Source organism: Hydra vulgaris, chromosome 14 (assembly GCF_038396675.1).
Source record: "Hydra vulgaris chromosome 14, alternate assembly HydraT2T_AEP".
NCBI classification, from domain to species: domain Eukaryota; kingdom Metazoa; phylum Cnidaria; class Hydrozoa; order Anthoathecata; family Hydridae; genus Hydra; species Hydra vulgaris.
Window position 1 is genome coordinate 43,627,501 of NC_088933.1, and position 17,852 is coordinate 43,645,352.

Genomic DNA, 17,852 nt, shown 5'->3' on the forward strand with positions numbered 1-17,852 from the left:
AATAAAAATAAATTGCCAAATGGCAATCATGATTATGTTGATGATCGCAATAATAGTGATTATTGCGGTCAATCTATTAAAGAAAATACGATCAATATAGAAATCAATAGAATTTCAAATTCACACTGTATCTTTTTTATTTGTAAACGTGAATCTGGTTCGACTCTATTTAGCAAAATAAAAAAGGAAGGGATAATCGATGTTTTTATTAAAACAAACATATTCAAATATGGTATAAATTTATACAAATTAATATTCGGTGTTGTCAGTTTAATTTAATAGATAGAAAGTGGCTTAAAGATGAATATTTAGATAATACATCAATTGTAAAAAACTCTGTAAACATAAATAAAACAATAATACAAAATGTTATTTAGATAATAACATTTTTTTGTGTAACAATCTAATGAATGCTTTCGAGTTTATTCCGTAAGCGCACATTCCGAAACGCTCGTTTCGTAAGGAACTGTTTTGCAAGTATTTTTTCGAAATGATTTGTTTCGCAAGTTTCTTTTCGTAAAGGGTTATTACGGAATAATTATTATTTATTTTTTTCGTATAAAAAAATACGAAAAAAATAAATTATTAATATTTGCAAGTTGGTATTGCGGAAATACAACTTCCGCAATACCAACTTGAAATACGGAAGATAAAAATGCGAAATTTTCGTAAGTTTTTGTTTACGGCGAACAACCCTAGTTTCAATATAGTTTGTCAGACTGACCCAGGCAATTAATCAATTTATGCACATTTATTGCTGCCATTTTAGTTTTTTCAACATTTGAAAAAAATTTTAGTTCCAGCTCTAAAGCAACTATTTAACTATGATTTGACAAAGTATGGTGTAATAAGTGCAAATTTTACTCAAGATATCATTGTTTTAGATAAGGTAAGGTTTTAGACAAATTATGCTGACTCAGCATCAAAAAATACAAATTTAATTTTTATTTTGCAAAGTTACAGTTTTAATGTAATTTCCTTAAACAAAAAATTAAAAACAACTTTAGAACTTTTATAAATAAGTTGGACTTAATAGGGTGAGCCATCTTAAACATTTACCGATTCAACTGTAATAAATACAAACTTTTGATGTTTAGAAAACATTTCATATGAAAACGCGTCAATGTGAATTACCGCGTACTGTGTTTTTATATAGAATTTATAATTCAAAAGTGATTAGAAGCTCTTATAATTTGAAATTTGAAATAACTTTGAAATTTACGACAAATTACTAAAACTAAAAATTAGTAAATTTTATTTTTTTTGAAATAACTTTTATTCTAACTTTTTTTAAATAGTTATTTTTTGTGTGGAGGAAGAGTGTTGTGTTGACGTAATTCATTAGTTAGTAGCTGTTGTGACGAAGTAGTGGGGGTACTGAATTATTCATTTTTTTTAAAAAAATAAGTTTCGCTGTTCGCGAAACTAAAAATTAAAAAGATACAAAGAAACGTTTTCAAATACAAAGAAACGTTTTCATAAGAAAAGAAATAAAACAAAAAAAAACGATTTATAAAAACAGACTGGGACTCAAAGAAGATGCGACCGAAGTCATAACAATCTTTTCATAGAAATTTGGGTTTTTAACAAGTGTAAAGTAAAATTTTACATTATATAAAACTTTCTTTAAATATGAAAAAATAAACATATCCGTTATGAATGTAGAGTAAAAAAGTAAATATTAAGCCTTGGTTACGAGATTTCGCAGCGTAACAAAAACGCGTAACGCTTTTTAAAGTAACTCAACTCAGCTCATATATTTTGTAATATTAGAAGTTATATTGCGTCACTTGCGTCTTCTCAAGTACCGCATTGTAATTAAAGTTATTTTAATCACACATTAAAAATCATGCAGTTTTTTTTTCTCACTTTAACAAAAGCTACAAATAAAATCTAAGTTCCTATTTGAAAAATCATTTTTATTATTTTTTTTAAATATGAACTAAATTTCATTTTGAAAATAATATTTTTTTTCATAAAACGTAACATAATTTTTGTTTATTTTCTTAAAAGTTTACAGTTGGTTTTAGGTTATTTTATTGACTGTTAATAAATTTTTTCTTATTTATTTTGTGAACTCTTTTTAATAATGTTTTTAAACAATAAAGAGTTTTATCAGTTACCGATAACATATTCGTGATCATAATTTATTTTCATAAATTAAATGAAGGTCATTAAAACTTTACGTTATTGAATTGACAATAAACAAAATATCTTATTAATAAAATATTTACATCAAAATAAATCTTGCATTTTTTAAACTATTATGACAAAAAATATTTAAAAGGAATTTGTATATTTAATTCCTTAAGATAACACTTTATTTTCTTTAACTAATTTTTAACAACAACAAAAAAATTATTAAACAAACTGTTTCTTTAACAAAAAATTCTTTAACAAAAAAGTTTACGATTGCGATTTAATGCTTTTACTAACGACTTTGTTTCTTATGAATAAACGTCACATAAACGATATGAAATGATAAATATGGGGTCGTCCATAAAGTACGTACGCTTTTTTTTGCCTACCTCTTCTTACCACTCCCCCCCTTCCTCTGCATTTTGCCATACGCTTTTTTGAGTATCCTCTACCTCTAAAAGTACCTACGCTTTTAACCTACCAATCCAACATTTTATGATATTTTTTTAAATTTAGTGTCTCCATGCTTTTATAAATGACCTACTGCTCCCCCCCCCCTTCTCATATACGCCATTTGCAGACTCCCTCTTCCTCTCCGAGCGTACGCACTTTATGGACGATCTAAGATAAAAGTTTTTGCGTAACGCAAAACTGCTGAAGGGAAATGCTCGCATTTTACCTGCGAAACCGCAGGTAAAATGCGAGCTGCATGACGCTTCTTAACAAGGCCTGAAATAGAAAAAATTCCTATATATTTAAATGAAATTAATTACAAATAAAACATAATTTAAGAAATTAAGTTTAGTAAAAAGATTTATCAAAAAGGTTTGTGTATCAAATTTCAAAGCTTTCATTTGACTTCAAAATTTCTCTTTTTATATGACATTTATATGAATTTACTGATTTCATCATATTGAATTGGTTATTTTTAAAGCTGTTCTATATCTTAGGCCCTTGATAGGTTATGCTGTAATCTTTATATTTAGTTAATTTACGAGGCAGTTTTTATGTGAGCCTCTCATTAGATCTTAGAAAATAGTTATTGTTTTGGTTTATTTTTAATTTTATTTCAAAGTTGTTTGGCGTAAGATTTTTAAAATGATTATACATGAAAATCATGTTGAAATCTGTTTAGCTCATAAACATTTAACATTTTTATTTCCCTTATTAACGGCTTTGCATTTTCATATCTACTTTTTGGTATATAATTCTGCTAATATGCTTTTGCACTCTAAATATCTTTTTAAGTTTAGCAGATTGTGGGGCTAGCCCACGCAATGTTGCCATAAATAATGTAGCTATGAATTATAATATTAGGCCGAAATATATTAATTTATGACTTTGAGTATTTATAAATGGGCTCATTCTGTATATTGTGCCAACTGCTTTGTTTATTTTTGATTTGATGTATTTTATGTGAGGAAGCCCAAATAAGTTTTTATATACAAAAACTTCTCGGTATTTTAAAAATTCCTGCTTTGTAATTTGTTTATCATTTATATAAGAGAGCTGGTAACTTAAGTGGCAGGTTTTCTTCTTGTATTTTTTTTTTAATAATTTATATTGAGTTTTATCTGTGTTTATTGAGAGCTTGTTAGCTCTAAACCGTTTTTTTTTTTTTTGTTACTCACCTCCTCAAGGCCATGAAGGCCACTACAGATGAGGAGGCTACTCAATAGTGGTTATAACCCTCTCTCAACTCTATAACTCCGAAATACGAACCTCGACGAACAAGGCCGATGCGCGGTGAAACAAGATGAGCGCGGTACTACCAGGGACGTGGTGGGGATCGAAATCAAAACGTCTCGCTTCTGAAGCGAGCGCTTTACCACTACACTACTACCGCATTTACTATCATCAGTTCAATATTTATACCTCCATATAGCTGATTAATATTATTGGACATAAACAAATCAGTTTCATCACCATATATAACTGAATTTAATTTTGCAGATATATTACAGAAGAAATTTAACTTTTCTAAAAGTATGAAGTGATCTACTGTGTCAAATACTTTTAACAGATGTTTAAATATTCCAAGTATGAACTGATTTTTTTCAAACCTGTTGGTTATTTCGTCAACTAAATCAATAATTGCATGCTCTGATCAAGTATTTTTTTGGAATCCAAACTGTTTGGGGTAAAAGAGTTTGTTTTTTCAAAATGATTATAAATTCTATTATACATAACATTTCTATTATACATTGTTGTTTTTTTTTGCATTTTTGAGTACCCGACAAGAAAGGTATATATGGTAAATGTGGCCATAGTGGTTACAAGTGAAATAAAAGTGTGAAACTATATTCCATGTTGACGATTGATATATATGCTGATGAACAGTGTGGCCCACATGTGGAACTCATAATGCATCCCAAGTCTTGTTTTTCGTCTTGTATGACCACACACGAGTATTTTATTTTAAACAACTTGGTCACGGCCGTTTGCAAGTTGTATGATATTAATCATAGCGGGAAAAGTTTCAAAAACAAAAAAAGCATAACTAACAATATAGGAAATAAAGAGAAATTTAACTGGAATAAAATAAAAAATGGAATAAAATAAATTAATAATTTAAATAATTGGAATAAAATTTAATAAATGGAATAAAATAAATTAAAAATTTAAATAATTTGTGTATTGTTTTTATTTTTGTTTCTTTAAAGTGGTTCTTACATGCAGCAACAAAATTAGTTATAAAAAAAAGCAGTTTTGAGTTTACAATAAAAAGAGTGAATTTCCTTTAACTTTGTTTTTAAAGAAGAATGCGAAAATATAAACTGCATTATGTTTGTAAAATATATTTGTATAATTTTAATGTAACATTGTTACATTTTAATTAACAAGTATATATTATAAACAAGTATTTATTACATACTTGTTACATTAAAATTATACAAATATATTTTACAAACAGATTACAACTTATAATTTCGCTTTCCTCTTTAAAAAAACAAACAAACATGTAGGGAAATTATTCTTTTTAATGTTTAAAATTGTTGTTTTTTTTTTGCTTTGACTTACCGAATTTTATTGCCGAAAGTAACAACCACTATGAAGAAACAAAAATAAAAGCAGTACACAAATTATTTAAAGTATTTTTATAATTACTTTATATCTAAGTTTATTTTAATTTCCTATTTTGTTATTTCACTTACTTTGTTTTTGAAGCTTTTTTCAGCAACACATATAATAAAACTTGCAAACGGCCGAAGTCTTGTATCCACATATTTATTTCACTTAGTGTGGTATAGTCCTTAAATAAATATGTGCTAAATTAGATGTGCACACTAAAAATTAAAGGTAGAAATTTTTAGTTAAGGTAGGATATGTGATATACCCTTAGTAAGGTATAATTTTCTACCTTATAAGGTAGAAAATTATACCTTTATATTAGAAAATTGTATGACAAATAATTGTTTTTAATATAATTTTCTACCTTAAAAGGTAGAAAATTATACCTTACTAAGGGTATATCACATATCCTACCCTAAGGTAGAAATTTCTACCTTTTTTTTTTAGTGTGTGGCCATCATATGACCCATGCATATCAAACACACAATCTTGCCTCATTTAAAATTTTAACCAATTGTAAACTACAATTCCAAAGCAATGTATTATAGTAAACTCTAAAATATTCTATGATATCATGTGGTTTACAGTTATGATAATTTTCAATTCAACTCTTAAATATTCTATGATATCATGTGGTTTAAAGTTATGATAATTTTCAATTCATAGTTGTAAGTAAGTATGAAAGTATGCTGATAACAGTAAAATTATTGGCATAGTTAAAAACGAGTTGGATAGCATCACTCTTCAAGCTGACATTGACAAAGCAGTGGAATGTTCACATACTTGGCTCATGCATTTCAACATTGAGAAATGCAAAGTAAATGTTGGTCGCGCATGTAACAAGTCGACGCACAATTACTCAACGTAGCCAACGTTGACGGTACACGTTATCCACTCGAAAAGACTGTAGTCGAATGAGACCTTGGTGTAATGGTCTCCAAAGACCTTAACGTCAGACCACAAGTAGATTCAGCCGCATCAATTGCAAATAGAATCCTAGGGCGACTCAAAAAAATATTTTGGAGTCGCAGTTTATATTTATGGCACACATAGTATCTTATTCACATTCGCCCTCACCTTGAGTTTCCAGTAAAAGCCTGGTCGCGGCATTCAAAGTCCGACATTGCTATCCTCGAGCAAGTCCAACATCGAGCAACAAAAGCAATATCTTGTACTAAACACCTGAACAATGCCATAAAAGAGCAAACCTAACCGAGCAATTTAAAATCTCGCGTCAAATCGAATTTGTCAGTTTTTTCGTCCCGCCAAAACTTTCAAAGAGTAAAGCAAAGCATATTATTTTTTATAAATTATTTATCTTGCTTCAATTGTCGCTTTTTCTATCAAAGCACCCAAGTCGAACAATGCGCCAGACAACTCAAAAAAAGAAAAGAAAACAACTCACTGAGTTTGAAAAGGGCCAAATTGTGGCATGGCATGAAAGTGGATATACTGACCATAAATTGGAAAAAAATTGAATTGATGGTGCACTACAATTGGAAGATTTTTGTTCAAGTATTATTTGACGGGAAGTTTTAAACGCAAAGAACGGAGCGGAAGAAGGCGTAAAACAACTGCCAGAGAGGACAGATTAATTATAAGAGAGGTTCGAAAGAATAGAAAGATAACAGCGGCTAAAATAAAGAGAAATTTTAAACTGGATGTTGACGAACGGACGGTTCTTCGAAGGATCCATTCTATTGGGAAACTTAAATCTTACTGGAGCGTTAAAAAACCATTTATTTCTTTCAAACCAATATCAGAATTGGACAATCGAACAATGGAAAAATGTTTTATGGAATAATGAGTCACCATTTTGTTTGCGCTTTAGTGGACGGTCGCGTGTTTGGCGGTTACATAATGAGCGTTACGATCCATTAGTAACACAGCCAACAGTAAAGCACGATAAAAAAGTGAATGTATGGGGATGTTTTACTTTATCGGGTGTTGGTCGTTTGTATAAAATTCCTGGTATTATGGACAGTAAAATGTACAAACAAATCTTAATTCATCAACTGATACCTAGTGCAGATGAGCTCTTTAAAGATAAAAGTTGGGTCTTTCAGCAAGATAATGACCCGAAACATACAGCAAACAATGTGAAAAATGATTTGAAGAATAAAAAATTAGTGGTTCTTTCTTGGCCAGCTCAAAGTCCTGATCTGAACCCTATCGAGAATCTCTGGAGTATATTGGTTCATGGAATCAAGACAAGAGCTCCAAAAAATGAAAAAGAGTTGTTTCAAATTCTTCAAAATCAATGGAAGAACATTTCTGGGGAACTCTTACAATCACTTGTTGCGAGTATGCCTCGTCAGTGCAAGGCAGTGATCAAAAGCCGTGGCTTCACCACAAAGTATTAGTTTGATCTATTTCGTTATTTCAATAAAAATTCTCAAATTTTCGTCATTTTTTTCTTGTTTTTATCTAAGAATCAATGCACCAAATAAAAATTTTTTGTTTATTTTTTTCCATATCAGTTGTAGAAATTTAGTTGAGTTCTCTTGCATGTCTATCTAAGCTTTTTTTTTGTCAGACACTGTATATATATATACACTGTATATATATATATATATATATACACTGTATATATATATACACTGTATATATATATATATATATATATATATATATATATATATATATATATATATATATATATATACACTGTATATATATATACACTGTATATATATATATATATATATATATATATATATATATATATATATATATATATATATATATATTATAAATAAAAACAAAAGGTATGATATTTTTTCATTTAAGCAATTTAGCTGGTATTCCTATGCAAATAAGTATACATACAGTACTTGTATAGGTATATATGTATAATTATTTGTATATTCAATGCATAAACAAACCTACTGACTTGTTTTAAAATAATATTTAAAAAAGTCAGAAGATTTTTTTATGTATTTGTTATAACTTTCTTGTAGAAAACTAATGTGGCTTTCGTTATTATTTAGTGTAGTTTTCATGGGATAAACATTATAGCCACATATGAAGGCACCGACACCATCCTATAAAGGATTTAAAAACTTATTGAGAAAGGCATTAGATGTTTCATTAGTATTTTGACATTCATAGAATTTTTCCCATTTCTCATCATATAGTTATTAGTATTTAAAGTGAAGTTATTAGTATTTAACGTTGATAGATTGAGTTGTTTTAAATTAATTATCTTCAGAGGAGTAGTCGAGGTTATTTATTAAGTGGACATGTTATAATTAAACAGCATATCATAGAAAGATTTTTGAACTTTTTTCATGAGTTAAGAAATATAATAAATGCTTAATTTATTCTGAGAATACACATACAATCATATCTTACTATGCTTTTAATCAAAATATATTATTCAAGCTTTACTTTTGTTGTTTTAATCAATAAATCCATAGTAAATTTTGTAAGAACCATAAGAAAGTCAATTCTTAAAAAAATGAAGTTAAAAGAAAATGCAGAATTTGAAATATCAGTTTCTACAAAACGTTTTAAATCTGAAACTCGTTTGCTAATGGAGCATGATATATCTGGTACTTTAGCATAATTGAGAAACTTATTTATTTAATTTTATAAATATTTTTGTTATTGACAATAACAATACCAAAAAAAATATTACAATAATATTGTAATATATTATTCTTATTCTAATTAAGTTGATTTACTATATATACGTATATATATATATATATATATATATATATATATATATATATATATATATATATATATATATATATATATATATATATATATATATATATATATATATATATATATATATATATGTATATATATATATATATATATATATATATATATATATATATATATATATATATATATATAATATATTAATATATATATATATATATATACATATATATATATATATATATATAAATATATATATATATATATATATATATATATATATATATATATATATATATATATATATATATGTATATATATATATATATATATATATATATATATATATATATATATATATTATATATATATATATATATATATGTATATATATATATATATATATATATATATATATATATATATATATATATATTTACGTATATATATTATATATAGATAGATAGATATATATACATACACGGTCTTCCTGAAGAGATTTTGATGAAGGGGGTGATGCAACTGTTTTTTGGCGACTAAAGCAAAAAAAAAATTTTTCCTCGACTAACTGTAAAAACAAAATAAAAAGTCCTCGTTGGCCGACATTAGCCGACTGCCAACGTTAGATCCAATTTTGCCGACTTGTAATTGTAGTGTCCAATTTACCGACTAATAAAATTCATATAGGGGCGTAAATAATAAAATTCGCAGAACACCCTACGCCCCTCCTCCTCGAGACGGCCCTGTATATAAATCTGTATTTATATATATATATATATATATATATATATATATATATATATATATATATATATATATATATATATATATATATATATATATATATATATATATATATATATATATATATGTGGGGCATAAAACACCACAGTCATTAAAAAAAATACCATAATAAATTTTCTGGTTCCTTTTGATATGAGTATAAAAAAAATGGAATTTTTTTTTTTATGAGTACTCCTATGGTTGGTCCCAGCAGTCCGAAAATTTGAAAATTTATAATTTTTGTAAATAATAAGGGGGGCAGGGTCACTTACAAATATTTTAAAGATATCTTAAGGGTTATTTTTGTAGCCTGACATATCTATTTTTAGATTATGTTTTGTTTTATTGCAAAAGATGATGGAAATGGTCAGCCTTACCCATTAAAATACATGATGTTTATATTTGAGAGGTAGGGGGGGGGCGTATATATATTTTCCAACATATTTTAAATAAAAAATATTTTGCATTTATTTTTTAAAGTAAGATTATTTTAAAGTTTTCAACCAAGATTTTTTTCTGTTGTCTGAAATTTTACCCGATGATCTGCAACAACTAATAAATTAGCTTGGCTATCTTCTTCGTTTCTGAAAGTTTCAATGAAGTCTTGACCAAGTTCAATAGCACGTTCTGCACTATCATTTACAACAAGAAGACCAGTGACATAATTTTTAAATCTAATGTAACCCGAAAATTTTTCCCAGTTTGATGAACTGATTTTAAGCCATTCTGTCTCATGTAATGTCATTTTTAATAAATCAAATAAAAAACCAGCTTTCAGGACCAATAAGATCTTCAATATTTTTAGTTATTTTTTTTTCATTGTCAGTAAAAATTTTGGAATTCCGTTTCCCCATCTTAAAACTGGTGGGCTTCGCTGTTTGAGCTAATTTAAGAGCTAATTTTTGTTGCTGATCTTCAGGTAAACATTTATCAGCAAGACACATAACCACAAATCTTTCATTTAAATTTTAGCGGTAGTGGCGTAGTGGTAAAGCGCTCGCTTCATAAGCGAGAGGTTCCGAGTTCGTTCCCCACCACGTCCCTGGAAGTACCGCGCTCAACTTGTTTCTCCGCGCAGCAGCCTTGTTCGTCAAGGTTCGTGTTTCGGAGTTAGAGAGTCGAGAGAGGGTTATAACCACTATTAAGTAACCTCCTCATCTGTAGTGGCCCTCTCGGCCTTGAGGAGGTGAATAACAAAAAAAAAAAAAAAAAAAAAATTCCAATTGTGCTTTTTAAGTGATTTCAGTACGGTTTCTGCTGGTTTGAAACTGAATTCAGAATATTGTATCATTTCATTAATAGCTTTTAGATCTAAAGAAGGTGCTATGGCAGGGATAGGAGCTTTAATAAACCATGGAACATAAAATAGTGCTGTAAATGAAGCAATTTCATAAATCAGCTTTCCCTCTTGCAATGATATTATGTTAAAACATAAGTTACTGAATTGTGGCTGAAGAAGATCATATGTTAAATAATAAACTCCCTGTGCCATAAACCTGGCATGATGCGAAGCCATTGGAAATCTAAATTGAAATTTTGTTACTTTGCTACCTAACCAAAGAACCGCTAATTGTATAAAATACTGGTAGTCATTTCTTGGAAATATATCATTTTCTAGGCAATTTTGAAGGAATGTTAATGATTCAGAAGCCTAAATTTCAAAAAACTTTATTATTAAATCTTATAATTAAACACATTAATCTAAATAAGGCAATTAAACCAACCTGCTTTTCCAAAAAAGATATAATTTTTTTTTCTGAATCAAATCTTTTTAGGTTATCATAATTTATCTTCTTTTCAAGAATCGATTTCCAATTACCCTTCAGCCTATCAAATAACTCAGTCTTTGGTCCACTTGTTTTACCACCAGTAAGAACATTTGAAAAGTGCTAAAATATATTTATTTCAAATCATTTAAAAGAGTTTTATTAATAAAGCATTTAATTCATCAATTAATAATTAAATATATAAATAAATATAAAAATAATATATGATTTTTTCAATCTTTACTTTAATATGTAATTCATAAACGTGATAACGACAAGCCATCCAAATAAAAGCTTTCCTCTCCACTGCTTAATAAGAGTACAGACTCCTTTTAGCCAACCAGTATTTGTAACTGTGGTGTCAAAGGAAAGACAATAAACATAGTCAATTAGCTCCCAGTCTTGTAAAGTTTTTTTGATTGCTTTCCCAAGAGACTCAGCAGTGCCATCTTTCACAATTAAAATACCCAAAAGTTGGGATTCTGAGAGATCTGGTTAACTGATTTGTACAGCTACTCTTTCAACTTTTTCTTTACCAAGTTCTTTCATTTCTAACATATTATTTATACTATGTTAGAAATGAAAGAACTTTACAGAACTATACAGAACTATTATTTATAAGAGAAGCAAAATTTGCACTCAGTGCAGTCGAACTTATTCCATATCGTGATGCTGTTGGAGCTAAATCTTTTCCTATATTTTTTGGAACAATAAGAGGAACATCATTAGATTTTCTAATTTTTTTAGAAGGCTGTAGATACTCTTCATCTTGGTTATCATCTAAAGTATTAAAATTTTTGTTGTGTTTTCATATTTCTCAGTAACCAACTCTTTCTGTTTTCTTACGGACTCTTTTGTTCTTTGATTTTGTATTTTCATTTCTCTTTTTGTTTTGTTTTTTACAAATTTTTGTGAAATTTTATCTTTACCCAACATTTTCTGAACACGCGCTCCTTTCTGGTTGTTAAGAAAATCTGCATCTTCTCTTCTAGTTTTTATATCTTTAGTTTAATCTTTCATAATAATACCTTCACAATTCTTTTGACTTACATCAAATACCTCCTCTAGCATTCTTGAAAACTGTTCTTTTTTTAAAACTAAATTTGTACTTAAATGGTTCCTGTGTTTGTTTAAATCTTTTCTCTTCTTTTCTAAGGCAACAATCTTGTCTCTAAAACAAATGCAGAAGAATGCATTAAAATAAATGTAATTTATTATAAATATATAAAATTTTATGACTTTATAATTGCTACTTATATAACATAAATTTGAAATTGGATTAAACTAAAAATTAAAATTATTTTAAATTTATAAAAACCTGATATGCTTGTCAGTATTAATAAAAGGAATTCCTGCTTTTTGCCATATTTTCTTCACCTCACAAACAACGCATGGTAAACATATTTGGAGACAACCGCCTATTTCAGCACATTGTGCAGTAAAGAAATCACCAAGAGGACATGAAGCTATACTAACTGAGGAAATGTTTGGAAAATCAGCTTTTAGCATAAGATCTCTGTAATGGTAATATTGCAATACAGTTTTTTTTAGTTGGCAATTGTGTATTAGGTATTGTTCCAATTCTTTTTCCAACAAGAAAAACTTCACGATGAGATATTTTTCCAAAACTATTGATTGTTTGCATTATTTTTATTTACACTAAGATAAAAATTTTAAAAATTACTGATTTTTTTAACTTAATTATTCCCCCCCTACCTCCCAAATATAAATATCATGTATTTTAATGGTTAGGGCTGACCGTTTCCATCATCTTTTGCAATAAAACAAAACATGATCTAAAAATAGATATATTTGGCTACAAAAATAACCCTTAAGATATCTTTAAAATATTTGTAAGTGACCATGCCCCCCTTATTATTTACAAAAATTATAAATTTTCTAATTTTCGGACTGCTGGGACCAACCATAGGGGTACCCATAAAAAAAAAAATTACGTTTTTTTAATACACATATCAAAAGTAACCAGAAAAATTATTATGGTATTTTTTTTAATGACTTTGGTGTTTTACGCCCCACCCTTATATATATATATATATATATATATATATATATATATATATATATATATATATATATATATATATATATATATATATATATATATATATATATATTTATATATATATATATATATATATATATATATATATATATATATATATAAATATATTAATTCATAAAAATAATATATTAATTTATGAAAGTTTTTTAACAGCTTAAGTGTTTTTTATTGTTAATTCAAAAAACTTATAATTTTAATTTTATATTTTTAGAAACATCTTCAAAGAATTTGATAATTTATTGGGGACAAAATGGCGGAGGAATTGAAAAAGAACTTATTGAATATTGTAGTTCTCAATCTGCATTTGACACAATAGTTATTGGATACGTGAATGATTTTTTTTCTAGCAATGAAATAGGTAACATTACACTCTATTTTTAACTTTTTAATTTTAGTCTGATTTTTTCTTCTACAAAAATGATATTTATAGACATGACAGCTAGAATGACCATTGTTTCAGTTTTTGCGTAGGAGAGTGCAGTGCTAAACTAATTTTAATTAGTTTTGCGCTGCGCTCTCTTTCATAAAAACCGAGACAATTGTCACCCTATCGTAGCATAAATTTGATAAATCTCACTTTAAGTGAGAGAGCTAAAAGTCTCTTAGCTTAAATTTCCTATATGAATTACAAAGGTTTTTTAATTATGTAAGTTGAAAAATTATGTACAGTATGCAAAAAAAAAAAAATCGTAGACCTGAAAAAAAATCATAATTTTAAAGATTGCCTCAAAAAAATGAGTTTTTCTTTAAAATATTTAAAGTTTTTTTTAGATACCTTATTAAGTATTGTTTTAAGAATGTAATTGTGTATTGGTGAATTAACTGCTTTTCAAACCTATTGAATTTTACACAATTGATCTAATGATGCATAAAATTGACTGCAAAAAAAAAAAAATCGTACATTTCAAAAATAATGTCAAATTGATCAAGTTCCATGGAAATTAGTATCGAGTTGGGCCTCCTTTAGCCTTGATGGCCTCATCTAGATGAGTTGGCATTGAGTTGATCAAATTTTGGGTCTCTTCTGTTGTTATATTATCCCATATCCTCATTATAGCTTCTTTCAAGTTGTCTTTGCGTCTAAATACTCGTTTGCCAATTTTTCTGTCCAAAAAGTACTATCAATTTTCTATTGGATTCGAGTCCAGACTTTGAGATCGCCATTTCAAAACACTGATGTTATTTGTGTCATAGCATAACTTCATTTCCTCAATTGTTAAGAAGCATAATCTGATCGGAACTGTTGCTAGTGTGGCTGGATGTGGACAAAAACGCAAGACCACAAGTGCAATTGATTGAAATATCATTAATGTCATCATTAATGTGAAGAAAAATTGATTTGTTTTGGCAGCTAAATTAGCTTTAAAAATTCAAGAAGATCATAACATCACAGTGACTCCTCAAACAATCAGAAATCGTATAAGAGAACAAGGATATAGAGGTAGAGTGGTTAGAAATATACCTTTTTTAACTTCTAAACAAATGAAATGTCGATTGGAATTTGCATCGAAATACAAAAAAATGCTGATGTCTTATTGGAAAAAATTTTTGTGAATACATAAGTCAAAATACAATCTCATCTCATTGGATGGAGTTCAAAAATTGTTGCAAAAAAAAGGAGAAACTTATAAATTGAGTTGTTTGCGAGGTAGTGTAATGCATGGAGGAGGAAATGTGATGGTTTGGGGTAGTATGAGTTGAAAAGAAGTAGGGAAATTTACATTTATTGATGACAAAATGGATGCTTCACAATGTATTGCAAAATTCTCAAAGTGAACTTGCAACCATATACTTATAAATTGAGAATAAGAAGTGATTTCATACTCGAGCAGGATAACAATCAAAAACATACCGCTAAGAAAGCGAAGGTATACTTTGACATAAATAACATCAATGTTTTGGAATGGCCATCTCAAAGTCTGGACTTGAATCCAATAGAAACTTTGTGGTATATTTTAGATTGAAAAATTGATGACGCATTTAGACGCAAAGACAACTTGAAAGAATGATATAATGAGGATATGGGATAATATAACAACAGAAGAGACCCAAAATTTGATCAACTCATTGCCAACTCATCTAGATGAGGCCATCAAGGCTAAAGGAGGCCCAACTCGATACTAATTTCCATGGAACTTGATCAATTTGACATTATTTTTAAATTGTACAATTATTTTTTTTGCAGTCAATTTTATGCATCATTAGATCAATTGTGTAAAATTCAATAGGTTTGAAAAGCAATTAATTCACCAATACACAAATAAATTCTCTAAACAATACTTAATAGGTATCTAAAAAAAACTTTTAAATATTTTAACAGAAAACTCATTTTTTTTGATGCAATCTTTAAAGTTATGTTTTTTTTTAAGTGTATGATTATTTTTTTTGCATACTATTAGTTGCAAAAGTTCTGTAATTCTGTTGCTATTAGTTGCAAAAGTTCTGTAATTACAAAAATTTTGTAATTCTTTAAATTAGAAAATTCCTCATTATTTATAGTTACTTATTTAAAAACAAATTCACTTCTAACAAGGAACCACTAATTAAATTAAGAGACAGAAAACAAAGATGAGAGTCAAAGGACAAGATAGAGATGAAAAGTGGTACATTGTATGTGTCAGAAAAACATGAAGGTGGAAGTGAATACCAAAATCCACGAAAATTTTTTTATAGATTATTAAAAATTTTGTGTGCAGTAACAGTCACAATATAAAGATGACTTAGCTATATGATGATTTGTGCAAAATTGAATTTTGGTTTATGAAACAAGTGATGATAGCTGGTAATTAAAAAACACAAGTACATAATAGAATAAAATGAAAATAAATCCTGAGTAAGAAAAAAATTCACTTATATTGGTGTCTAACTAAAGTCTTCAAAAACAAAAAAGAAGCATTTAAAAATTAAATTTTTAAATTGTTTTGTGTAAGCTTACTTATATATATATGTATATATATATATATATATATATATATATATATATATATATATATATATATATATATATATATATATATATATATATTTATATATATATATATATATATATATATGTATATATATATATATGTATATATATATATATATATATATATATATATATATATATATATATATATATATATATATATATATATATATATATAAATTTATATACATATACATATATATATATCGACAAATCCTATCCACTCAATTTTTTTCTTTTATAAAATATTTCTTGAACCTGCATAATGTTATATTAATAATACAATAGATAACTGTTGTTCACAACTAAAGAAACAACAGATATGGATCTGTAATTTTTTTTCCTGGCCTAAAATTAAACTGGATGTTATTGATAAATGCTTCTTATTTTGTTGGCAATAATTTTTTCTAATCATCTTTACTTGATCAAGCAATTTTGTTCCTCAACTATTTGCTTTATGATTCTGAACATAAATTTGCACTCTAAATTTAGTCTCACTAAATAACTTTTGCTTATACAATGGAGCTTATTTAATTATTTGTTAGTATATCTGATATTATTAAGTTAGAAGAGATAATTGAGCTTACAATATCTATTTCCTCCTTTGTACTTCAGGGTCAACTGAGGTATTTTTTTAAGTGTACCTCAGGGTCAACTTAAAAGAGAAAAGTTGTTATTATATTAACTTATTTGCTTTATTTTTAGTTATTAAATCTTTTTATTTAATTTTACAGTTATAATAAAGTAAACAGGTATTTATGTTAGTGAGTGTAACAAATAATTTTTTTTTCTCTTCTTTTATTAATAGATAACTATCCTTCTTTAAATCTTGCTAATCATTGCTCTTTCCCTATCATATCTGGATTTAATTCTTTATTATATTGTGAGCAAGTTGAAGTTGCAATTAAAATTTGTCAGCAAAATAACATATCAGTTCAAATTGCACTTGGTGGATCATATGGGGTCTATTCAATTGCTAATGCAACTCAAGGGGATGTTTTTGCAAGAAGAATTTGGGAAATGTTTCTGGGTGGAAATGGTCCACGTCCTTTTGGAAGGTATTGTTTAGATCATTTGGGAAAATTTTGGGAATATTTTTTTGTTAGTTTTTTAGTATTGTATAATAGCGTGTTAAATGAAAAATGTTATAAATAAATAATATAGTTATATAATTTTTTAAGATATATAAATAATCTATATCTAAAAAAGGAAAAGAAATTTCAGACAAATAGGGAGTATTTTATTATAAGTTAATTTTTTGTTGCATTAAAAAGCAAGACCTTCAAGACAGCAAGACATATGTCAGGTTACTTGTTACCAGTAGCAAGTATATGTCTGACTTATTTTGAGACACAAGACTCTTTAG

At 27.3% G+C, this 17,852-nt stretch overlaps 1 protein-coding gene across 4 annotated transcripts in view; it reads left to right on the forward strand.

Annotated features, from left to right (window-relative positions):
* The first annotated feature begins 7,021 nt into the window (after positions 1–7,021).
* Positions 7,022–17,852, forward strand: part of LOC100204425 (adhesion G-protein coupled receptor G2) — a 47,085-nt gene continuing 36,254 nt past the window's right edge. For 3 of the 4 annotated variants that reach the window (XR_010643828.1, XR_010643829.1, XM_065818544.1), the window contains exons 1-3: positions 7,026–7,567; positions 13,730–13,876; positions 17,295–17,544. Coding sequence is in view for 2 of the 4 variants with exons in the window: in XM_065818544.1 (XP_065674616.1) it covers positions 17,507–17,544 (38 nt within the window). In the remaining 2 variants the exon portion in view is untranslated. Of the gene's footprint in view, positions 7,568–13,729; positions 13,877–17,294; positions 17,545–17,852 lie in introns of all 4 variants that reach the window. The other variant, XM_065818545.1, reaches the window with a different exon arrangement.